We start from the raw sequence: 27,142 nt of genomic DNA, 5'->3' as shown, positions 1-27,142 counted from the left end.
TAAAATTAACCCTATAGGCATACAATATTTATTTTGATATTAAATAATTAGATAATTACTAAAGGATAATACTTTTTCATTATGGCTTAACTGTCACTAAAGGAAGTGTAGAAATTATTGATACTTGAAGCAGGTACCACATCTGGAATCCTTCCCAGAAGCAGGCAAAGCAATATCGTTCCTATGAGTTATGTCTTAGAAAATATCGAGGAGAGGGAAGACTTTTGAAGAGTTGAAAATAACTTGATTGTGACATAATGAAAAGCACATAAAATACTTTGGGGCTAAGGAAGCTGATTCTATCTAAAGTCTGGAACAAAAGTTTTAATTCATCTCTTATTTGCCCTATGACCTTGAGAGAATTATCAAAATGTGTACTTCAGTTTCCTCATCTGTAAAATAAGGAAAATATATAATTACCTGTCTTTCTTGGATGTCACTAGCATTGATAAAAAATAAATGGAGGCATGTTAAAATTTTTAAGAGTATATTTGATCAAAAATCAATCTGAATTGTGTGATACCAAACTGGAAGTATCAACCACTAATACCAAAGAAGCTGAAGTTGAAAGGTTCTGTGAAGTGCTAAAAGACCTTCTAGAACTAACAACATAAAAAAGATGTCCTTTTCAACAAGGGGAGTGGAATTCAAAAGTGGAAAGTGAAGAGATAACTGGAGTAACAGACAAGTTTGTCTTGGAGTACAAAATGAAGCAGGGCATAGGCTAACAGAGTTTTGCCAAGGGAATGCACTGATCTTAGCAAACACTCTCTACCAACAGCACAAGAGATGACTCTACACATGGACATCACCAGATGGTCAATACCAAAATCAGATTGTTATATTCTTTGCAGCCAAAGATAGAGAAGCTCTATACAGTTAGCAAAAACAAGACCAGAATCTGACTGTGGCTCAGACATGAACTCTTTATTGCAAAACTCAGACTTTAATTGAAGAAAGTAGGGAAAACCACCAGACCATTCAGGCATGACCTAAATCAAATCCCTCACGACTGTACAGTGGAAGTGAGAAATAGATTCAAGGGACTAGATCTGATAGAGTGCCTGAAGAACTATGGATGAAGGTTTGTAACATCATACAGGAGGCCATGATCAAGACCATTCCCAAGAAGAAGAAATGTGAAAGGCAAAATGGCTGTCTGAGGAGGCCTTACAAATAGCTGAGAATAGAAGAGATGTAAAAGGCAAAGAAGAAAAGGAAAGCCATACCCATTTGATGCAGAGTTCCAAAGAATAGCAAGGAGAGATAAGAAAGTCTTCCTCAGTGAACAATGCAAAGAAATAGAGGAAAACAATAGAATGGGAAAGACTAGAGATCTCTTCAAGAAAATTCGAGATACCAAGGGAACTTTTCATGCAAAGATGGACACAATAAAGGACAGAAATGGTACAGACCTAACAGAAGCAGCAGATATTAAGAAGAGGTGGTTAAGAATTCACAGAAGTTCTTCATAACCCAGATAATGATGATGGTGTGATCACCAACCTAGAGCCAGACATCCTGGAGTCTGAAGTCAAGTGGGCATTAGGAAGCATCACTATGAACAAAGCTATTGGATGTGATGGAATTCTGGCTGAACTATTTCAAATCCTAAAAGATGATGCTGTTAAAGTGCTGCGCTCAATATGCTAGCAAATTTGGAAGCAACTGTTTCAACGGACTGGTTCCAAATTGGGAAAGGAGTATGTCAAGGCTGTATATTGTCACCCTGCTTATTTAACTTATAAGCATGGTACATCATGCTAAATGCTGGCTGGATGAAACACAAGCTGGAATCAAGATTGCTGGGAGAAATATCAATAACTTCAGATATGCAGATGACACCACCTTTAGGCAGAAAGTGAAAAGGAACTAAAGAGTCTCTTAATGAAGGTGAAAGAAGAGAGTGAAAATGCTGGCTTAAAAATCAACATTCAAGAAACTAAGATCATGGCATCTGGTCCCATCACTGGATGGCAAATAGATGGGGAAACAATGGAAACAGTGAGAGACTTTTATTTTCTTGGGCTCCAAAATCACTGCAGATGGTGACTGCAGCCATGAAATGAAAATATGCTTGCTTCTTGGAAGAAAAGCTATGACACACCTAGACAGCATATTAAAAAGCAGAGATGTCAATTTGCCAACAGACGTCCATCTAGTCAAAGCTATGGTTTTTCCAATAGTCATGTATGAATATGAGAGTTGGACCATAAAGAAAGTTGAGCACCAAAGAATTGATGCTTTTGAAGTGTGGTGTTGGAGAAGACTCTTGAGATTCCCTTGGACTGCAGGGAGATCAACCAGTCAATCCTAAAGGAAATGAGCCCTGAATATTCATTGGAAGGACTGATGCTGATGCTGAAGCTCCAATACTTTGGCCACCTGGTGAAGAACTGACTCATTAGAAAAGACCCCCATGCTGGGAAAGATTGAAGGCCTGACAGAGGATGAGATGGTTCGATGGCATCAGCAACTCAATGAATATAAAAGCTCTGGCATTTGGTGATGGAGATGGAAGCCTGGCATGCTGCAGTTCATGGGGTGGCAAAGAGTCTGACACAACTGAGCAACTAAACTGAACTGAAACTGAAAGCGGTTAGGAGCACTCCACTAATAGATGGATATTAGGGGAAAGACTTACCTAAAGAAATTTTCCAAAACAGGAAGATTATTTGATTGTCTATACCTTAAAGCCTAGTTAACTGATGGATTGTTCTTAGTGTTCTAAGTTTGTACTTTTGAGGCATTTACAGGCTTAGGCTTTGTTCAATTAGATAGGCTATCATGGCATTAGAGAAACCTCAGTCTAATGACATACTTGTTTAATTTATCAGCATTAGGTCATTTAATTTATATAAACCAGCCTTTTTCTTCTCTTTTTTATTTTTTAAATTATGAAAGTAAGATAACACATTATAGGAGACTTGGAAAATACAGAACAAAGTTACATATAGTTCCACTATATATTACAATTATTTTTTAAGTAGATAAGTTAAGATTTTTAGTTGGAGTTTCAATATCAAACTCACAAAAATTAATAGAATGAATATACAGAAAAGTAGAAGTATGTAGTAGACGTGAAAAGCACCATGAACCAATTCAACATAATTAAGAATTATACAATTTTCACAAAATGGTAGGATACAAATTTTGTCCAAGTTCCCATAGAGTATAAACTAGGAGACACTGTAACATATCTAAGAACATAAAGTAAGGTGCAACATTTTCATGGTTTAAAGGTACTGAAATCACATAGAGTCTGTTCTCTTATTACTGTGGAATTATGTTAGAAATCAGTATCAAAAGATATTTGAAAATTACCCACATATTTTCAACTGCAATGTGACATTTACCAAGGAGATATTTGACTTAGCCATTTAAAGCCTCACTAAAGTTAGAAGACTGAAAAAAACACAGAGGGTGATTGTAGAGAAGAAAGCATTTAAATGAGAATTTAATATCAAAATGAGAGAGTAATATCAAAGATATTTTAAAAGCCCCATTTATTTGGAAATTAAATGTCTACTTTTAAATGATGGATATGTTTGAAAAGCCATAACAAGGAAAATTAGAAAATAGTGTAACAGAGTAAAAATGAAAAGGGAATTTAGTAGAATTTGTTTGCATACAGCTGAACCTGCTCAATGCAATTAAATAAATATGGGTTCTTGAATAAGGTAAAAAAACAATGACCATAGGATAAGATTTTCACACCACTTTTCAAAAAGTACCTGGTTCATGTAAATACTCAATGAATATTATTTATAATTATTACTACAAGGCTTCGTTGGAAATATGTGAGTTTTGATTTATTCCATGTCTTAACAAAGACAACCAAGGCAGCTTGATTGTGGCAACCTACTTAATAACTATGTCCTATTATAAATTTTTTTCTTCTACAGTATTTTATATTCAGTGCCACCCTGTGTGGAGTAATATAGGTTGCAGGTAAGATTGCCTTGGCCCAGGTCTAAAATCTGTACTGGTGGCCCTGACCAGATCATGTTTAATTGTCCCAATTATAGGTAGACTTGGAAATATTTTTTGGTCAGAAACAAAAGAAATCTCTCAAAATGATAGCTTTTATTCAGTTTTACTTGAGGATCTTTTTCTTTGAGGATTGTATAAGGCAAGAGTAGGCTTCTACCAGTATTCTTTTCTGACCACGAATCCATCAAGATACAGAAAGAATTGGTTCCTCCTATATTTGCATAAAACAAGACAAACACTTTAGTAGAAGAAGAGATGCTAATTAACCTAAGTAGTTGAAGTTTTTGTTTTGCACTCATCTCCATGTCTGAATAAAGCCAGCCGTTTATTTATTACACTTTTATTACTCAGTTTTGATTCATTCCCCCTGCAACAATTTGTAAGAGCAGAACAAGAGAGGAGAAATTATTTTTTTAAAAAACATACATTCATAAAATTATAATTTACTAAGTATAGAGAAATCTGCAAATTGCTATATTAATAGTTTTTTTCTTCTTTTTAGATTCAATTAACACTGTTTGAAAGAGAACATTGTTTTCATCATGATTGTTACTAAAGATGAGAAACCAAAGTCCAGAAGCCACAATTTTCATCTTTTTCATGCCCTGATGACGATAAGCATGACCATGCTGTTTCTTCCAGTCATTAGAACTTCTAAGCAAAATATTCCACGACTCAAGCTAACCTACAAAGGTAAATGTGTCAGTGTTTTTCAGCATCTCTTCTTTTATTTAGAAACGCATGCTGAGTTCAGTGAAATGTTTGTAATCAGTTAATAATATTATTATTATAGAACACAAAGCCCAATTATATATTTTTCTTGGTGAAGAAAATAGATAAAAACTGTCCATGTATACTTTTCAGTTCATTATTTACAAGTATTAACTATTGATTAGCATAATTAGGAAATTTTTATCCTCAAGTTGCAGTCAGCTTGTATTAAAACAATCCCTACATATGGTCAGGCCACTCAAGATGGTTTTTCTCTTGCTGTCTGTAAGTCTTCTGCTCAACCGGTACCTGCTTCACCTACATCTGCCAGACTTTCCTACATGTTTGCTTGCTGCTGCTGCTGCTAAGTCACTTCAGTCGTGTCCGACTCTGTGCGACCCCATAGACGGCAGCCCACCAGGCTCCGCTGTCACTGGGACTCTCTCCAGGCAAAAACACTGGAGTGGGTTGCCATTTCCTTCTCCAATGCATGGAAGTGAAAAGTCAAAGTGAAGTAGCTTAGTTGTGTCAGACTCTTAGCGACCCCATGGGCTGCCGCCTACCACGCTCCTCCACCCATGGGATTTGCCAGGCAAGAGTACTGGAGAGGGGTGCCATTGCCTTCTCCACATGCTTGCTTAGGCTCCAGCTAATGATCAGCCCTGGTATTTCTTTGGAAGGAATGATGCTAAAGCTGAAACTCCAGTACTTTGGCCACCTCATGCGAAGAGTTGACTCATTGGAAAAGACTCTGATGCTGGGAGGATTGGGGGCAGGAGGAGAAGGGGAGGAAGAGGATGAGATGGCTGGATGGCATCACTGACTCGATGGACGTGAGTCTGAGTGAACTCTGGGAGTTGGTGGTGGACAGGGAGGCCTGGGTGCTGCGATTCATGGGGTCGCAAAGAGTCGGACATGACTGAGCGACTGAACTGAACTGAACTGAATGATTGTTCTAACTTTTAGCCACCAAGATAACCTATCAAAGGGGAGGAAGGGGTTTCTGATTTCCCTGGTAACTGATGAGCCAACCTGCTGTCAATTCTTTCTATAAATGGTAACATTGCCCCGCCTCCCCGCCCCCCCCCCCCACCCTCTAGCCCCCGGCCTCTGGGACTGAAGCCTGCTGCCATGTTCTGCTTTGGGGTCAGTCATAACCTCTGTGGGGTGTTGCTCTAAGATCTTGCTTCAGACATGTAAGCTCCCCTTCTGTTAAACCACTGATATTTCTGTCGCTGACCCTGGGCTCTTTCTTTGGTCTTGAAACTGGGCAAGTAGAGGCCTCCTAGGCCTGCAGTGAGCAACCTAACACCCTAAAAATAGAAAAATGTTAATTCCATACAGCTGCTACTAATTAGCTTATCCTTGGCATTTTTTAAAAACAGTAAGATATCTTCAAAATACTAACAAACTGAAATATCTTGACTATCTCAAGGATATACATATTTTATTGTTTAAGAAGTGTGAAAGGCTTAAAACAGAGATGAGAAAACATTTAAGAAGTGAAATCTGATCGCTTTTATATTAATTTAAACATTTAAAAGCAAAGTTTATATGTTAGTATTTAACCATCATGTTTATATGTAAGTGTAATATATAAATATATATATTGAAAGAGAGAGAGAGAGAGAGGATGTGCCAAGTTTCGTTGGTGAAGATTTTTTTTCCTGGTATCCCCTTGGCCTCTTTAATACCTTAACTAATGAGAGGAATATAGGGGATTCAGACTCCTTTATTCTGAACTTGGCAGGTAAAAATAATGCTGATAACTTTAAGATAACTTTTTATCTTAAAGATTAAAAGGTAATCTTTTAAAAGATAGTTTTTCAGCTCAAATTAAATATCAATAGTAAAAGCTAATTTGATGCTTAATGTAAGCATAAGTGGAATTATTTTATTACATCCATTACACATTTCATATGTTGGTATTTGTTTTGAATTTATATCTCATGAACAATGAGTTAAGCTAGCATCATTATCTTTGAGTTTTTACATTCTTCTCAAATTGCTAGAACGGGTAAAACTAACCTATGGTTTTAAAAAAAATCAAGATATTGCTTTTGCATGGTTGAGGGACGATCATATGGAAAGGAATGCGAGAGGAAACTTCCTTAAATTATGGAAATGTTTTCTGTCCTAATAGGGATATGGATACATAATACGGGCTTTTCACAACCCGTCATATTGCACGTGTCTGATTTGTTTGCCTGTTTTTAAGGCAAATGCCTCTACATTTACCTTAAGTTCCCTGATAGCTAAGTTGGTAAAGAATCCTCCTGCAATGCAGGAGATCCCGGTTCAATTCCTGGGTTGGGAGGATCTGCTGGAGAAGAGATTGGCTACCCACTCCGGTATCCTTGGGCTTACCTTGGGGCTCAGCTGGTAAAGAATCCACTTGCAAAGTGGGAGACCTGGGTTCGATCCCTGGGTTGGGAAGATCCCCTGGAGACAGGAAAGGTTACCTACTCCAGTATTCTAGCCTGGAGAATTCCATGGACTACAGTCCCTAGGGTTTCAAAGAATCAGACACGACTGAGCAACTTTCACTTCACTTCTTCATAGAACAGAAAACAAATAGTAAAAGTCAAACAGTTAAAAAAAAATAGAAAGTTTGAAAATAGATTGAAGGGAAAAAAAAGGAAATATTACTTGGTTTCTGTGATACAGTGAATAATGCCAGAGCATTGTATTGATGAATATAAACATGCAAAATAGACTTGGAAAGAAACTTTAATAATAGTTAATGATTACTCTCTGGGATTCCTCATGGGCAAAGCATTGGAATAAGGACTGTGTGTGAATTATGTTATCCTCATCACCACCCTCGGAGGTGGAGATTATTACCATCTTCCTATAAAGGAGGATACCGAGGTACTGAGAGATTAAGAAATTAAGGTCTCAGATTAGTTGGTGGCTCAATTCCTGAGTCAGCCCCATGCTGCAGGGAGCCTGTGTACCTATTCATATTTCTCACACCCTGGACAAGAGCTTTTCTTCCCTGGGGCACTTACCTACCTGACTGATTGTATGATTTCAGTTGTCAAAATCAAATGGGGTTGAAGAAAACCACAGTCTCCGTTTAAGATTACTCAGGGGCCAAAAGAGATTTACAGACTTCTGGGATTTCATCCCCTCTGATAGTCTTATAGGAAGCAAAGATTGTCATTGTGCTAATTTGTAGTCATAATCAAAATTTTATACAATTAATTGTAAAATGTTAACTCAAATGTGGTAACTTGATCATTTGAAAATAATGGATCAGGTTCTAAAAATTAAAAAGAATTAAAAACATTAATTTTAGGTAGCAGCTGCTAATTAGCTTATTCTTAATAAGAAAGTTTTGGGGAGCTGAATCTGCTTTTGTACTTGGAATACAAAGTACAAAAGTGTGTAAGAGTTTAAAATCTTGTTTTATTTATCTCTATATATATTCTATATATTCTCACTTCTCCCAGCACCTCAGTCAGTTCAGTTCAGTTCAGTCGCTCAGTCGTGTCCGACTCTTTGAGACCCCATGAATCGCAGCATGCCAGGCCTCCCTGTCCATCACCAACTCCTGAAGTTCACTGAGACTCACGTCCATCACGTCCATCGAGTCAGTGATGCCATCCAGCCATCTCATCCTCTGTCGTCCCTTTCTCCTCCTCTGTCGTCCCCTTCTCCTCCTGCCCCCAATCCCTCCCAGCATCAGAGTCTTTTCCAATGAGTCAACTCTTCGCATGAGGTGGCCAAAGTCCCAGCACCTAGTACTTATATAAAAGAACTGGTATAAATGTTGGATTCAATGCAATAAGAACTCTTCTTTTTATGGTTCTTATATTTAGTATACTTTTCAAATGTTATATTTTTAGGTACTTATTTACAAGTATGTTATCTGCATTTCAAAATCAGTAGCAAAGATTGAATGCAGTGAAGTAATTTTAAAAATCTCTGAACTCACCCATGTTACACACATACACTCCCTCTCCCCCGCACCTCCTTCCTCCACCACCCTCCAATAGCGCCCTGTGGCTGCTGTTAGTTATTCACTTCCAGGATATGAGGCTAGAAAATTCAGTCCAAATGAAAAGTTGATTGTAATTTTCAAAAATTATTCATTTTTATGAGCACAAAATCAGCTTTACTTTCCATAACTCAAGCTTCCTTATGTGCAGAGTGGACACACAGCCCATATCAGTCGAGTTAGCTACTTTGAACAGCTGCAAGATTATTTTACGGGATTTCTTAAAGGTCAACAGAAATATAATAACCATTTTATCTAAAGAATGCCCTTTGATAGACTTAGTTTTGAACCTCTGAATCCACAGGAGCTTGTTTGGTTCTTTTGTTGTGTAAAGAGATTCCCTCTCAGTTGAATATTTTGAATTCTTACACATTTATGCATGCTAAATCAGTTTCTAGAGTAGTAAGTAAGGAACCTGGAGATCAGGATGATCTGGGTTTCTGTATTTTGTGTTATAAGGATAAAATATACATACATATATGGCCTTACAAGGTGGGCTTCTCACAGTGACTTGTATACTTTATACTGCAGATGTAGTAGATATAATTTTTGAAAAATGACGAACTTCAATCTTGAAATTAGTATAAACATTTTGTATATTGTTCTCCTGATGAAGAAACTTATACAAGTTAAGGATATTCGTACCCAGGAATCTGTAGTATCTGCAGTGGTGTTTGGAAAACTCCTAAAGATGAGATAGGTAATACAGCTAAAGAGAGAATGTACAAAAGCTTTGGCAAAGGAAAAGCCGCTGTCTCCTTTGAATTTCTTTTCCAGATAGGAAGGCAAACAATAAACAGGTAAACAGACGAGTGAAGGTTACTTCAATCATGGGTTGTGCCATCCAGGATATAAGGCAAAAGACTGAATCCAGGATCCTAGTTGGACTTTATCATGGCTAAGTTTTAGGACACTATGAAGAACCTTGTTTTTGTACCCATTTTATAGATAAGAAACACGACATCAGAGCTTGAAGGCCTTGCCCTAAAGCGTGAAGCTGTTAAGTGAAAGAACTAAATTGTATGTTTCCATCTCTCTAGTTCAGGTCCATGTTCTTGCCACTCTATGCCCTTGAGAGAGAGATTGCATGTTCAGAAATAGAAATATCAAGATATATAAGAAGAAAACAAGGTTTCATTATTACATCTTTGGCAATACGCTCTTTTCAGTAACTACTGAGAGTACTAATTATTTTTTGCTCCTCCAAAACTTATGTGTTTCTGTAGAAAAAAAGCTTGATGTCACCTTTAAAAATTTCATCTGCTATTATATAAATAAACATTACTGTATTTGAAAGAATAGTAATTTTGTTGAATTTTCTGAGGAATGAATGGATGTCTATATGTTTTTTATTATTTGCAAATAAATCTGTTTAATGTGAAATGTGGCATGTCTCAAGTAGAGATAACAATTTGAGGCATCTAACTTACTTGATTTGACTAGTCTAATATTGATTCTGTTCCTCTCGATTGAGTATAGCAATGAAGAAGGCAGATTCTGAAGCCAAACTGCTTAGGTCTGTGAGATATTTGGATGTTTATTTTCTGTATTGCAGTTTTGTAAATGCATTAATGTATTTAATAAGGATAGTGTGAAGGTATCTTGATTCATGTAAAGCATGAAAAACAGTGTTTGACGTAGTAAGCATTTAGCTGTCAGTTATTTTTTGGAAATCATTATTATCTTGCTAGGTATTAATGGTTATTCCTAGACCACAGTTTTCCCTGTGTAAACAAGTTTGAAAAATATTATATAGTTTCCTCCTGGGGATTTACAGCATATATTAAAATCGCCTCTGTTTATTCTCAGAGATTTTCTACTAGAGTTAGTTTCTCTTAGTCCAGTACCACCCACAGACTGTGAATTTATTGAAGGTACTTTCCAGTATTTTTATCTTCATCATATTCTAGTAGTTAACAAGCCTTTGGATCATTATTGACCTTGATAAGAGGAGTGTCTTTGAGTGGTCAGTAACCTTCAGAGTGGGTTAAAAGGAATCATAAAATCATTCAGGAGCTCCTTTCAAAAGTGGACATTTTTGTTGTCAAATCAATGATTTGCTCTGAATTTATCTCCCCTTAAGTACATCGCAAACAAGCATAATCAATCTTATAGGAAAAATCCCCATATATATGTATATATATTTTTCCCCCAAGTGGAGCAAGTCATTGATACTTTAATTTCTAATAAACTCACTTGTTTTCCCAGACATATTTTCCCTAAACTGAGGCTGTGTGTGGGATTGGCTTTTGTCTGACATGTTTAAGGATCCTAAAGAAGAGAGTTAAAGGAACAACTATTAATACCTAGAAAGATAATAATGTTTCACAGAAAATAATAACTGATGGTATGGCTAAAAAGAGATGGAATGGGAGAAATAAGAAAAATGATTAAATCAGAGTTAATAGGAGGGAAGGAGGATCAGATTCTTTCACTGTTGCCATTGTTAAAACATTGGCTTTTAGTCTGAATGTTATGGGAGTCCCCTGTAGAATTTTGAACACAGAGGTGACAGGATCTGACTTTCGTTATTATAGGATCACTCTGGCTTCTGTATTGTGTGCAATAAAAAGGAGAGATCAGGAAACTAGGGAGCTAAGTCTGAGAGGATTGTAATAATCCAGGTGGGTTCTGTAAGTCAGACTCCTTCTGTGGAGATAGAAGAAGAAGGGAACGGTTTGTTGATGGATTGGAAGTGAATGAGGGGTTGGATGGTGTGGATGTGAAGTAAGAGAAAAGTCAAGCCTAACCCCATGGTGTGTGTTTGTTTTTTGATCTAAGGATGGAGTTGATATTAATTGAGATGGTGGAGATTGTGAAAGGCTGCTGTGTGGGAAGATCAAGTGGACATATTTGTTTGAGAAGTCTATTAGATATCTAAGTGAAATGCCAAGAAAGTATTTGAGTGTATAATTTCTGGAGTTTATGGGCAGTGTCAATTGGAGATATGAATTTGGCAGTTAGCATATATAAATTTTAATTCCTTAAGTCAGGGGATTAGAGAAAGAAGGAATGAGCATCAACATGAACTAAAAGAAGTACTCAGGTCGGGAGGAGCAAAATCAGAAGTTGTGGTGTAGAGGAAGTTATATGAAGAAAGTAAGAAGAGGACTCATCAGCAGTGCCCTGTTTAGCTCTGTCATAAAAGATAAGTAAAAACCAATATTAAATTTAACAACAAAAGTCTATTGTTGACCTTGATAAGAGTAGTATCTTCAAGAATGGGAGTCAGAACACAAGGATGCATTCTGGAGTGTGGGCTCAGGAAGTGGAGATAAGTGTAGATAATTCTTTCAAGGGGTTTTCCTATAATGGAGATGTAGCTGAAAGGACAATGAGATCAATAGACTGTCTTTTTTTTTTTTTTATGAGTAAAACAGCAACATATTTTTGTGTTAATTGAAATAATCTAGGTGAGGAATAATTAATGATTCAGGAGCAATATGGGATAATCCATACCCTATTGAAGAAAATAATGATAAGACTCAATTTTTTTCCTCTAAAATCAGGCTCCTTTTAGAACATAAGTTAATAAAAGTGAATTATTTTGCATAATAAGCTATTACCTGATTCATTATCAGTGTCAACTGTTGTCTAGGTGGAAAGAGAGATTAAATAGATATGAAAATATATTCAGTTTGATATAATGACACAGGTTGTAAGTACTACATATGTTTAGAAAATTTATATGTAAGGATTTGGAAATAAAAAGATTAAATGATAACATCAGAGTCCCATAAGCAGATAATTAAAAAACTGATCTGTTTCCTGCATTTCAGTTCAATATCTGTATTACAACTTGCCTGTATCTAAAAAATTTATTTAGTAATAATTAAAATCTATTATCTGGAGTAGGAAATGACAGTCTACTCCAGTATTCTTGCCTGGGAAATCCCATAGACAGAGGAGCCTGGCAGGCTACAATCCAATGGGTCGCAAAGAGTCAGGCACTACTGAGCACACACACACACAAAATCTATTTAACAATATATGTGAAGCACTCTTCTAAATGTAATTGATCTGTAGAGGTTCACAGAGTGGTGGAAGTTACTAATATCACCATACAAGGGTATCATATAAAAAGTGTTCTGAAATTAAGAACATATGAGAATCACTGAAGTCTGCGCAGTCAGCAGCATCACCCCCCACCCCCAGCAGGGTGGGGGAAGGAGAGCTATATTATGAGACCTTTGATTGTGTCCTGGTTATGCATAAATATGGAAGGAACTTATAAGAGTATAACTTAAGTAAAGGCAAATTTTTCTGGTATTAAATCCAGTCAACCTGTTTTTTGGTTAAAATAGTTTTTTTTTTTTTCTTTTAAATAGTAGGTTTACTATCTATAAATTATTGAGGAGATAAAAGTTTTTATATGCAATTGCTTTTTGTATGACTTCAATAACCTAAAATTTGGCTCTAATTCCTTAGGTCTTATTAAGGACTTCTTACAGTGAGGGTCTTTCAATATATGTGTAAAATATAAATTTGTGGATATTTTAAAAATGAATGTCATTGGGTCTTTTTAACAAAATTTGATGAATGCCTCTCAAGAACTTGTAATATACCTTTTGCATTTTCCTAAGAGTCCTTTAAACATGCTATTTTAATCCTATTAATTCAAAAGAGGCATAAATTAAAACTAAAGTGCTTTTTACTTAGAAAGATACTCATAAAGAGGTTTATTTCACTAAAGCCCCAGTGAGCCAGACACAGTCTAGAAAATAAGACAAATATTTCAGTAATCCCAATGGAATGATGAAGTGGGGGAAGTGATAGAAGTGTACTCATTGATCTTAAAATATAAAATATAGCTGTAATGGGTGATAGGGCTTAGAATTAGAAGACCAAAATATGTTTTAACTCTCTCTTTGGCATGTACTGTTCTTATGCCATTAAAATAGTTGTTTGCTCTTTCCGAGTCTAGGTTTTCTCACCTGAAAATTATTGATAATCCTTCTGGTTCTCCTTAAGGATCAAATTAAATACTAGAGGAGAAGCTCCTTGGATGTAATAAAGCACAAAATGGATATTATGATAGGCTTCAGAGAGAAACTAAATATATTATTGAATTAATTGAAGTAAGGTGTGAAGAAAATTCAAGGCCTTTAAAAATATATTTAGGCATCGTCGATATAATTTCTTCTGCCACAAATAATAGGAAATTCACTTAAGTCAATAATAAATCATAACTTGTCTTTACATTTTCCTTCTAGGTTAATGGATATTAAATGGATTACTTCTCTTCTTTGTATGAGAAAACTGAGGGGGAAAAGTTTTATACGTCATTGGTTGAAACTAAGTAGGTCATTTATCACTGATAGCAATTAAGCTAGTTGTAAGTTAATCACATTGATCAAATCTGTTCATCCCTAACTTATTCTAACACTGTAGTATTGTACAGGAAAAATAATAATTTGGCTATTTTGTGTAAATTAACACACCATCATTTAAGGGTTTGAGAGAAACTCTAGTGTGGGGAAGAAAGAAAGAGTCCAGCACTTCAGAGCAATGGGCCCATGGTTTTCTTTAGAGTTTCTACTCCAACTGCAGTGTAAGGACCAGTAGTACCAGCATAAATGAGGAACTTGTTAGAAATGCAGAATCTTAGGGCCTCTCTCAGATGCCTCGGTGAGAAGCCATTATTTTAGCAAGAATCAGAGCTGATTTGAATGCATGTTAATTCTGAGCAGCACTGCTTTTTACAGTGCTCTATTTCTGAAACCACCCCCTGACACACACACACACAAACAGGAATACTTGGATGTCACAACAGGAATCTCTCATGATTACAGAGCATTAGAGCCACAGTGGGGTCTCCAAATGGCACATTAACCTCTCTGAATTATTAATAAGCTTGCAATAAATTCTGATTTAAATGGAAGGTAGAAAAATCAACACAAACAAGAATCACTCCTTTGAAAAAATCAGTTACATGTTTATTAGACTTCTTATGTGAAAAAAGAGGTGATGAATTGCAGTGATGGTTTAGACTTATTTTTATCTGCAAGGGCTTCTATTCTTTTTAAAGGATGAAATGACTGCAAAAAGATTGATGCCATAGTATTATGGTAAATAAATCAAAACACTTAAAAGAACTTCAGAGGAGATTGGGTGTGAAATTGAACTTGGAAAATTGGAAGCAATTTAGTTTATTGAATTTAACTCTTTGTTGGCATTAGATAATTTGATCATAAAATTCTAACAATTCTAATTAGGGGAAAAAACAGAATAGATAAATTTATATGGATTGGAGAGGGATTGGCGAGGGATGGGAGCAGAGAACAAGGTTGTTTAGGAACCTGTTACAGCAGTTTTGAGAAGTAGTATGGCTGTTTGCCTAGCTGACAATAGGAATAAATGTTTGAGGAAGAAGAATGAAAGATTTTCATGAGAAAATCTATACATAAGGCTTTAAATTTACCTGGATGTTGATGTGAAGGAAATGCAATAGACTTAGAGGTACTAATTATTTAAATAGGGGAATAAAAAAGTAAGGGAATAAGGCAGAAGAACTAAAAATGATTCTGCTATCCTGAGCCTGAGAGCTCAATCATGTCATTAAAGTCATTATAATTGGTAGGATGAGGTGGCTGAGGGGAAAATGACAATATCAAGCTAGCTATTGGAAATTCTGAACTTTGACTTGGGAGATGCAGTGGGGTTTTAGGTGTCTGTTTTGAAATCATCAGTAGAGAACTAACACTTTATGAGAAAACGGTTTATGGGAAACTGTAAATGGAAAAGCTTATTTCATTGTTTATGCCCTACTGCCTGAATTAAGGGGGCTTACCAGGTAGCGCTAGTGGTAAAGAGCCTGCCTGCCAATACAGGAGACATAAAAGACACAAGTTTGATCCCTGGGTTGGGAAGATCCCCTGAAGTAGGAAATGGCAACTCACTCCAGTATTCTTGCCTGGAGCATCCCATAGACCTAGGAGCCTACATAGGCAGGATACAGTCCATAGGGATGCAAAGAGTCAGACACGACTGAAGTGACTTAGCATGCACGCACACTTAAATTAAGGAGGCCGTTATTCTATGACTGTATTTTGAATCTCCCTCTTGCAAGTCCATAAGCATATTCTGATTCAAATTCCATGCACATCTCTATAGAATTATCTTCCTTAGGTAAGAGAGAGAACCCTTTCTGGACGAATCCTAGAGAAAAGTTCCATGGATAACTGACATCTGTTTGTTCTAAACGAAAAACCAAATGGACATTTTCCTGAATCAGTGGAAATTAATTTTCAAATCAGGTGTCATGCTGAACGCCCAGCATAATAAATGAAAAACATAAAAAGACATATTCAGGCCAATCATTTTAAATTTTATAATAGCAGAGTGTGGAGGGAAAAAGAAAGAAAAAAAAAAAACAGAAGACATTCAAAACCTTGGGGCACTGATGGCATGAGACTTCTAAACTGTAACTTTGGATATATGGAAAATTTCAAAAATTTAAGTCACAGACACTTCTGGAGATGTGCTCACCAAAATAAGAAAATAAATCAAAAAATAAAGACATGAGATCCAGGAAAGATGGGAGTCATACTAGGAGAGAAGTTGAAAAAAGTCTGAGAAAGTATTACTCAAGCCAGAGAACAGACAGTTCAGATTGGAGCAGGAGGAAGAAAGAGCCTAGGAGTGGATTTTCCTGGAGAGAAACAAAAACAGATGACAATTTCATTTGAAAATTTTATGGACACAGTTTTCAGAAGGTGTGGAAAGTTTTGACCATGATCTTAATGAAGTCAAAGCAAATGTCACAATTGAGAAATTAACAAAACCAACATATTGTTCAAGAAAGTAAGGATCATTAAAGAACAGTTTTTCTAAGTAGGGAAGATATTTACCTTGTACTAGTAATGGAATGATTAAATATAGCTTTCATAAAAATGGATATTCTATAATGTTAGGGACTTGGTTGGAGGGAAAGAGTTGGCATAAGAAATCTAAAATTCTCAGTTTCTGTAAACAATAATTCAATAGAAATGTCTGAGTGAAAAGATAGTAGTAACATATATATTATTTGTAAATATGAAAATAAATAGAAAATAAACTAGTAAATATGTCAATAGATTCTAGATTGGAAGTGGACAGAGAATTGGAGATGACAAATCGGCTTATATATGCCTCCTAACATTACTTTTATATGTGTGTGTGTGTATATATATATGTGTATATATATATATGCTTAACTTTGATTAATGTAATTTAAAAATATTATTGTAAAATATTATAAGTTAGTCTCATAACCCTGCTACCCTGCTCTGTAAATTAACTTGTATGCATCTTTGCTTGAGGAATTATTTGCTCTTGTCATATTTGTCTTGCTATTTGGAATCAATAATAAGTGATGTATTATAAAATAAAATGTATTGACATTTTTGAGTTTTTTAAAATTAAATTCACATTCTAAATTGAAAACAAATTTATGCTCACTTGTGACATGGTGTTTTGATTTTAAGTATTCCTTGAAATTTAAGAAGGAAGACATTCTCAATACCTTAAAGTGAATTAAGAAAATAATTGTCAAAGTAGAATGTATCTTTCCTAGAATTATCCTGTCAAGTATTTCTGAGGCAGTTTATTCTGTCATTGCATTGTTCTTCTGGAAATGTATCAGTTATTTATAATGTTAGACTTTTTTATAGGTCAGTAGCAAAATTTATTATGGCCAAGCTTTTGAGAATTTAAAACTATTCATTCTTACTCAAAGAATTTAAAAGGGATCCATAATCATAAATTATGAATCTCACATGTGATGGATCATAAAAGAAAGGCATCTATTGTTGAAAGCTGGCCAAATAAGAATAAACCTATGATTTAAAAGAACGGATGTACATGAAAATGTGATGGTGTAAAATTACCACACTCCTATTCCACATCTTGTCCTGGAAAGAATGTAGCTCTGATGATATAATAGACTTTACTTGTTCCTAGTGTATGTTTCCCTATGTGGTGTCACCTGATTTATTATTGATATAGATAATGATCTGTCTGAGACCTAATGAACAGAACAGTTTCCAACATTCCATTGCAGATGAGCAAATAAGAATTTGATTTCTTTTTCTTTCTGATTTGAACTTGCATTATTTTGCAAGGGAGAGTTAGACTTTTCATCTAGGAAAATAGAACAGTAATATATTCTTATAATTTAGTCTTTTTGTCAGGATTTTAAGTTTGAATATATATATTTTGAGCAGTTAGCTATGGAGACTTAAGCTTCATACATAGAGAATAAGCGGTATGTTTAATAGGTGAAGGTGAGCTATCTTGGTCATCAAAATCTTTTCATGTAGTCTCAGGCCTCAGAAAACCAATTGAAAGTCAGGTGGGGCCAATTTAAGATGAGCTCTCTTTCCAAAGGTTAAATCAAAGAAAGAATTCTTGCCTTGCCTTGGACCAAAAGCAGGAGAAATAAATACAGATTCATAGAGGGCCAAAGAGACTCAGTGAGTCACAAAATTAGGGACTAATTTTCATTTTGGAATGAACAGTTTGCTCTCTTTACTCAACTCCTGACCCAAACTGAGAACAGGCTTTGGGGATGGAGGGTAGTGAGGTTGGTTTGATAGCCAAAACATTTCTGGGAACTGTGGGATCAAGAGGTTCCATAGAAGGAGTCTTGGGAGACTGACAGCCATGGAAGCCCAGAGAATTCAGAAGTCAAGAGGGAGAAGCTGAATTTATGGAGAAGGCAAGAATGAAAACACCTTTACCTCTTTATTTAGATGGTGTTGCAGAGAACACACTGGAGATGTGACTGTGTTCAAGAAACATCAGAATAGTCCTAACGATATAATGGTTATTTCCTTGAGGAAAAAGATGGGCGGGTAGGGTAAGAATTTGTGCTTTTCTGCTGAATATCCTGAATGGTAGGGAAGAGTAACAGAGTTGTGTGTATGTGTGTGTTTGTCTTTCTTTCATTCTTTTTTTTTTTTTTTTTTTTGGCAAGTGCCCAGTCCTAACCAATGGACCACCAGGAAATCCCCAGGGTGACAGGGTTTTGATCCGGATTCATTTTTGGCTATAAGCTTTTTCTGCTGAGGAATTTGACTAGAAATTGGCTTTGCTCAAAGGTGATTTTATTTTTACCCCATGAAAATCTGCCCTTAATAACTTTGATTTTCTTCTTTAAAAAAGAGCTTCCTGTTAAGTGTTCTTTAAAGGATGTGGGAAGCCATTTTTTAACTATGTAGTCTTCTCAAGAGAGACATTGTCAGCTCCACCCAGTTTAGAATTTCTGGCAATAAATGCAGGATTTCAAGGGTTTGGGATTTTGTTCGTTTAATAGTGAACACTGAGGAAGTCTGTGTTGCCTAATCCTAAATTTGTTAGATTCAGACCACTCCTTTCCTTTCTAGGGTGAAGAGGAAGAGTGTAGAACATTAGGTCAAATATTTCTTCAGGCTGAAAGAACAATTATATGAAGGGACACTACAGGGAGATATAAAGAATTCTTTATAGAACAAGCTATTGTTTCAAATTGGAGCAGGAACTGAGATCTTCAACCTTCCCCTCACATAGAGGGTCATGTGGCTGTGAGTCAGGGGGTTCATTGCTGCCATATTCTGCCATGAAGAGCAAATTGGTTTTGTGAAGCCCACTTAACCATTCTGAACCTCATTGAATTGGTAATAGAGAATTCAAACAGCATTATCAAAATCTCCCTTTAGCTCTAATTACATTATACTGTATTTCTGTTCTTCCCAAAGGTTAGAGACTACCTGCTCCAGGGAATAGAGCAATGGCCTGGAGTAAACAGATGAATGAGTTACTTGATATGTGTCCATTTAAGTTTGTTATTTGATATGTGTCTGTTTTAACAGAGTTCAATGTATGGTTCTAATGCCATAGAACTTGAGTGTTGGAAGGTGATCAGAGACCATTTGGTTTCTGCAACCACCATATTGGCAAGAGCTGTGTTATTTGGCTTGCTAATGAAGACAGAGAGGAAGCTCTTTCTATTTTACTGTTAAAAGTATTTAACAATCTACTACTGTGGTACCATTGTCCTTTGTCACAAGTACATTCTCAAGACTTCCCTGGTGGTCCAGTGGTTAAGACTCCATGTTTCCAATGCCAGGGGCATGGATTTGATCCCTGCTTGGGGAACTAAGATTGTATATGCCCTGTGGTGTGGCCAAAATAAATAAGGTCTTCAGCCACTAGGAGTTACAAAAAAAAAAAAAGATATATTCACATTTTTTGTTGTGGATGAGCATTTTCTCCGCACTAGGCTATGAGGTCAGTGAGTGGAACTTGTTAGCAGAGTTTTTATAGCATATGCAGAGAACCTGGTGATCTTAGATGAGTCAGTTGTTTGCCTTCAGAAATCTAGTTTTATAATGGTAGAGACTCACTTTGTTGTGTTAGAAATGAGAAATTATTTTAAGTATGCTATTAACTCTATGTGGGAGACATACAATTTATCCATGCCTTTGGTGAGATGGGCTTCCCTTGTGGCTCAGCCGGTAAAGAATCTGCCTGCAATACGGGAGACCTGGTTCAATCCCTGGTTTGGGAAGATCCCCTGGAGAAGGGAAAGGCTACCCACTCCAGAATTCTGGCCTGGAGAATTCCATGGACTATATAGTCTATGGGGTCTCAAAGAACTGGACACGACTGAGTGACTTTCACTTTCACTTGGTAAGATAACAGAAGATGTTGATGAGCTCTGGATATACTCTTTAGCAATGCACACATACATACAAGGGGATTCCCCGATGGTGCTAGTGGTAAAGAAGCCATCTGCCAATGCAGGGGATCTAAGAGACTTGCAGGTTCAATCCCTGGGTCGGGAACATCATCTGGATGAGGGCATGGCAACCCACTCCAGTATTCTTGTCTGGAGAATCCCATGGACCGAGGAACCTGCTGGGCTACAGTCCATCAGGTTGCCAAGAATCGGATACAACTAAAGTAACTTAACACGCAGGCACATGAATACAAGTATAGGAAAATACTATGCTCTTTATAGGTGTTTTGAACCACAGAACCATCCTGTTGCTCTGTAATGGTTTCTTGATCATGGATTATGAACATTTTGTCTGTGTCATCATTCAATTAAAATCCATCCTGTGCAGGATTTTCATAGTTAAACTGCTACTGCTAAGTCACTTCAGTCGTGTCTGACTCTATGCGACCCCATAGACGGCAGCCCACCAGGCTCCCCCATCCCTGGGATTCTCCAGGCAAGAACACTGGAGTGGGTTGCCATTTCCTTCTCCAATGCAGGAAAGTGAAAAGTGAAAGTGAAGTCGCTCAGTCGTGTCTGACTCTTTGCGACCCCATGGACTGCAGCCCTCCAGGCTCCTCCGTCCATGGGATTTTCCAGGCAAGAGTACTGGAGTGGGGTGCCACTGCCTTCTCCAATAGTTAAACTAGTAAATGATTAATCATAACTTTGATGTATTTATTTCAGAAATAATCAACTGTAGATTTTTCAAGAATCTATTGATAGAACAAGACTGGGAATTTGAGGCCCTGGTTGATTGAGTGAGATTACAAACTGAGAACAAGGTGATAGGAAAATGAACTGCTAAAAGAACAGAAGGAGTGATTATGGTGGCTTAGGTCAAAGGTTTAGGTAGGAAGAACAAAGAATGCATTTAGGACCTAGAGGTCTGCAGAAAGGTGGGGCTGGCTAAGAAAGTACAGAGCAGACCCCCTCTGAATGGCATTTATGAAGCAACCCATTCAATCCACCACCAAAGTGGGGGGAGGGGGGAAACAAGATGAAGTCTCTGTTAAAAAGAATTATAAACTGTGGACAATTTAAAAAATCATATGCCTAAGACTTGCTGGTTTAAGGGAAGAAAAAGTAAAGCTTGGAAATATATCGCCAAATTATTAGTCTTTAACTTGCATGAGTTTTCAGCCTGCAGAGCCAGCATTCATATCTGATTCCTGAAATCCTGAGAGTATATCAGCTTTAGGTGTTAAGATACAGACTCTGGATTTAATTTTTTTTTCCTAGGCTTTTGTTGATGATCCCGTGGAAACAAAAGTGAATTTGCTTGGTTTGGCAGAAATGCAAGAAAGATAAGCTGCTTAGGGGAGAGGGAACCTGTTCCATTCCCTGTCCCAAGGTCTTTTCAAAATGTGTCAACCTGAGAAATTTTCATATGTAATGTCTGAATCTAATTATTTAGTTTGGCTACGAAGCCTCGGTAAAGCATGTTCTAATCGGTTTGATGCTAACATTGTCACAAAGCAACATTAAATCATTTTGAAATGATAATACTTAAGGTTAGTCAATATTTTTGCAGCTGTTTTTCCTTGTCAAATTTGTTTGAAACTAAACCTGAAAAAATTGGTTATGGTAAAAGAAAATAAAGCAAATGATGATGTCCTTTATTTTCCTCATTTAAGTAGAGACAGAAAATGAGATGCAATATCCTAAACATCTTCCTCCTCCCCTTAGTACCACCATAATTCAGGGACTTACCATCTTTTAGAAACTTCTGGATAGTCTCTCTGCCCCCATGTTTCCTGATTCTCATCCATCCTGAACACAGCAGCTAGACTTATTTTTGTAACGCTCAGCTATACTCTTTGTGACTTTCTCTGCATAAAATATTTTATTGGCTTTAAGTTACCTATATAATACCTAACCTCTGCAGCCTGACGGCTTACACCCTGACTACTTTGAGACAGCCTCACTTTTCACTGCCCCTACCTCTTCTCTCTGTTCCAGCATACTGAACTACTGCAGTTCCACACATATTGATTAAGTGCTCAGTTTGTCTCAGCCTCTGAGCTGTGTGCTGGGAGTTCTAAGATAAGTAAGACCTGGTCTTTGACCTGAAGGAACTCATACCCCATAGTAGGAAATGCATTAAACATGCAATATGTAAGCATAATATAAGATGGTATATACCCTGGTACAATACATTCGAGTGGTCCTCTGCTTGGAGTAAATGTTTTTTATATTTTTCCTGTAAAGTTTCTGTCTACCCTTCAGGAATGTTTGTAAATATTACCTCCTTCTGTAAGGTGATACATAATTAACTACTTGAAAGATTTGTTAACATTTTGTGTATACTTCTATTAGAATTTATTTTGCTTGTACTGTATTGTCTATGCATATCTGTTTGCATATGGATCTGTGAGCCCCTAACAGCGAGGCTCAGCCATCCCACAACCTTGTTTGCATGCTTAATACTTTCTAAGCTTATAAATATTTGTAGACAAAATAGCTTTTTAATGTTTTTCCAAAACTATTTTAAAAAACACAGAAATGTGCTAATCTTCATGAGTCAGATTTAATGGAAGATGAGTTGATATTCCTTCATAGAACTTCATAGAACTCATTTGGTCCAAACCAGAGTTTAATATTCAAAGTAACACTATTTATTGAACTTTGCCTATCTTCAAGACATTGTTCTAAGAACTTCATATAAGTTACCTCCTTTAATCATGGGAATTATGAGTTGGGAAATATGACTTCCTTTTAATAGATTTTATAGAGTTTTTAAAAAATCATTATAATAATAGCTAATAGTTACACAGCACTGCCAGGCACTATTCTAATGCTGGTCATATGTTTACTGATTATTCTTCACACTTTAATAATTTATTACATTGTTTCTATCCATCATTATTCCCATTTTATAGATGAGAAAACGACAGCACAGAGAGGTTAACGTTCTTGCCCTAGATCATACAGCCAGAATTGCAAAGTCCAGTAAAATGTAATGGACTTTAATAAGTGACGAGTGATGTTATTTTCTTCTTGTTATTTAATAGTCTAGGGTTGCAGAAAATGAGAAGGCATGATTAGTACTTGGAGTAAAATATATTGAAAAGATTTGGGTTCCTGTAAACTCAGATCTAAATTTAAATTTATTTCCTTTTTTGTTTGTTTTGTTTGGCCATATCACATGGCTTATGGAATCTTAGTTCTCTGACCAGGGATTGAACCCAGGCCCTCAGCAGTGAGGCCCTCATCCTAACCACTAGGATTCAGACCTGAATTTGAATAGAAATTTGTCTATATCACAATCATAACTGAAAGACTTAGGCCTTGTTACAGCCCCAAAATAAATGGAGACTGGGACTGAGGTTATATTGTCAGCTTTGCCACTGTCGTTTTGTGACTTTAGGGCATGTGGCTTCATCTTGATGGAATTAAACACCTTCATTTATAAAATCATGAATTGGCATAAATGAACTTTTAAGGTCCCTTCTCACTTTATAATTCTGATTCCATCACTGGTTCAGGATCACATCTTCAGAATTCATTACTTCTACGTTTACATCTTCCTGTATATGTGAACTTTGTGTGTGCATGCTCAGTCATGTCCAACTCTTTGTGACCATGTGGACTGTAGCCTGTCAGGCTCCCTGTTCATGGAATTCTCCAGGCAATAATACTGGAGTGGGTTGCCATGCCCTCCTCTAGGGCATCTTTCTGACCCCGAGGATCTTTATGACCCAGGGATCGAACCAGTGTCTCCTGCATTTCCTGCATTGCAGGCGGATTCTTTACCACTGAGCCACTGGGAACTAGGCAGTGTGTAATCTTCCAAACATGGATATCATAAAAAGTAGAAGGGCAAAAAAAATGGCTGAGATTTATCATATACTTAGTTGGCTGCTTCCTTTGTGCATATTGGTCATTTGATCAGTTTGCAAATCTTACTGTAGCTAGATGCATTAATTTATAACTTAAGAAATCAAACAGGGTTGTGAAAAATTTTGTATTTATTGCTTTTCTTCTAACATGTTTTATATTTATTTTGATGATAATATAAACACATCAATAAAATAGAAGTATAAGTTGAATCTTTCTAAACAAGTGTGTGCTAAAATCTGTCTGTGGTTTGCATATATCTAAATTGGAGTTTTCATAATGTACATATGCATTTATAAAGTGGAATGGTGTGTGTATGGAAGCAAATAAATATTTTGCTTAATACGAATTTTTTCTTTCTATCCTTTTTATTTTCCCATAGACTTGCTGCTTTCAAATAGCTGTATTCCTTTTTTGGGCTCATCAGAAGGACTGGATTTCCAAACTATTCTGTTAGATGAGGAGAGGGGCAGGCTGCTCCTGGGAGTCAAGGACCACATCTTCTTGCTCAGTCTGGTTGACTTAAACAAAAATTTTAAGAAGGTCAGTTTATTTCTGTCTAGTTGATTGGATGCATTTATTTTCATCTATGCCCCTTTCCTTCTTTTCTGTTTTAAATGATTCAGCATCAAATGCAGTAGGTCTTGTGCATGTCAAAAAAGAACATATTAAAAGAACGTATTAAAAGAAAAGAAAAGAAAAGAACATATTGCCTCTGATACATATTTCTGGATTTTATGGATTTAAGCACATATGCATGTTTTTTGTTAACAGTGAGTGTAATACTAAAACCTTTGAAAATATGAATGAAAGGTATGAACAGTTAATAAATGGATGCTACAGAAATTCAAAGTTTTAGACTGAAAAACTGGAAATGAGTTATTCATGAAGTATTAATATCTGTAGCAATTATACATTTTTAATTTTCAGTGAACACATAAGCATACTTTAAAATGATAGTATGACTCTGGTAGCATTTTAAACCACACTGTCTTCTCCACATTCTAATTTTACATTCAAACAGGTTTCTTCTATGATTTCCTCACATTCAGATAGTAAGGATGAACAATGCCTCATTTATGGGCTCATTAACAATCTTACCACTTAAAGAAATATATACTCAAAACTGAAAAGCCATTACTATTGTATCCTACAGTTTCAGCTAGCATTGTGATACACAAAGCAAGGACGGCCACACTGTCATAATTATTATTAACTAGTATTGTAACTTAGTAAATATCAATAGCTATGCAAAAAAAAAAATGGATACCAAGACTAGAGGAGTTGAATGACTAATGAGAAGACATATGATCATTCTGCATCTGTAAGGTATATGTGGTTGTTTTTTCTTTCTCTTCTTTTCCATAAGAAATACTATTGCAAAAGAAATACTAGGAACCATTGCAAGGTTTCAGGTCAGTAGTTCCCTACTGTATTCTTGCCTGGAGAAGTCCATGGACAGAGGAGCCTGGTGGGCTACAGTCCATAGGGATGCAAAGAGTTGGACACAACTGAAGTGACTTAGCATGTACACGCTGAGTTAATAGAGACTTCATCCCATTCAGAAAGAGTTATTTGTAGGTCACTCTTGGACTTTGAAGCTTCACATAGCTTTCACCTACAATGACCACTTTAACTTAAACTTCTACTTATGAGGCACTTTTAATAACTAAATATCAGTTGTTCCACTATTTGAATATTATCAGCACTAAGAGTTTTAGTCTACATAGGCAAAATATTTGTCACCATATGCGTTACTATTGCTTAATGAGCACCTGCATTAGAAATATTGTTTCTGCTCTTTTAGTCATTTAAATAGTACATTCTTAAGTAGTACTTCCACACATTTTGAGGCCCACCAAAGGAAAAGGAATATTTTTTTTAATAAATGCTCAGATATGGTAAAGAAATAATCTTTGAATGTCAGTGTATGTGTACCTTTTGTGTAATCTGTGTTTCTAGAAGAATGAGCGCCACAGTATTGCCAGTAGTTCTTGACTTGTATCAGTCCAAACACACAAACTCATAAGGTTATCTTATTTTTTAAGATGAGTATTATTCTATAACTTAGATATTGTTTATAGTAAGATAAAATAAACAGTTGTGTGGTAGAATTTGAAAAAACTTACCTTTAATTCTGCCATTAAAGCTTCATTCCATTTATTCCTTTTTAAAAAATAGTTATTTATTTATTTGGCTGTCTGGTCTTAGCTGTGGCACATGTAATCTTTAGTTGTGGTGTGTGAACTCTTAGTTGCGACATGTGGGATCTAATTCCCCAACTTTGGGATTGAATCTGGACCTCCTGCATTGATAGCATGGAGTCTTAGCTCCATGCTATGGGAATTCCCTTATATAATAACTGGGAAGTCCCCCAGTTCTTCTTAAGGGTGTATTTTTTCCGTTAGGAGTATGAGTACTTAAAAAAATTCCTAGGAGAGGTTATAGATAATATCAACTAGTATCTCAACATCAGTAAATATCTCTATGGCTCTTCTTATGAAAGAGGCCAAAGGAAATCTTCAACTTTGTGGTTTTGCTTTAAAAGACACTACATAGCTAACAAAGCATTTTTCCAAATATGTCTCAGTCTTAGAATAATAACAAAAAGCGATTCATACTTTTAAGGGAATTTGTTCTGGTGCTGTTCTCTGCCTTCAGAGATTGGAAAGGATTGGAAGAATAAGTCCATTTATCTGAACTGAGTGTATTAGATCATTGCTTAAAATAAATTCTGATAGCTAACTTCCTTCTCTGGCTATTTTAAGCAGATCTCTCTTTGGCTATATTCCATGCTTGAAATGTGCTAATATCTAATAAAATAAATGTTTATGAAATATTGATTTCCCTTATGATGT

General features: G+C 36.1%; 1 protein-coding gene across 2 annotated transcripts in view; it reads left to right on the top strand.

Moving 5' to 3' along the window:
- Positions 1 to 27,142, top strand: part of SEMA3D (semaphorin 3D) — a 226,012-nt gene that overhangs the window by 83,157 nt on the left and 115,713 nt on the right. For both annotated transcript variants that reach the window (XM_070369711.1, XM_070369710.1), the window contains 2 exons: positions 4,496 to 4,686; positions 24,667 to 24,827. In XM_070369711.1, coding sequence (XP_070225812.1) covers positions 4,536 to 4,686; positions 24,667 to 24,827 — 312 coding nt within the window. In that variant the 5' untranslated portion in view covers positions 4,496 to 4,535. The remainder of the gene's footprint in view (positions 1 to 4,495; positions 4,687 to 24,666; positions 24,828 to 27,142) is intronic.

The sequence above is a fragment of the Bos mutus genome, chromosome 4 (genome assembly GCF_027580195.1).
Source record: "Bos mutus isolate GX-2022 chromosome 4, NWIPB_WYAK_1.1, whole genome shotgun sequence".
NCBI lineage: Eukaryota > Metazoa > Chordata > Mammalia > Artiodactyla > Bovidae > Bos > Bos mutus.
This window is presented reverse-complemented; position numbering and strand designations above follow the sequence as displayed.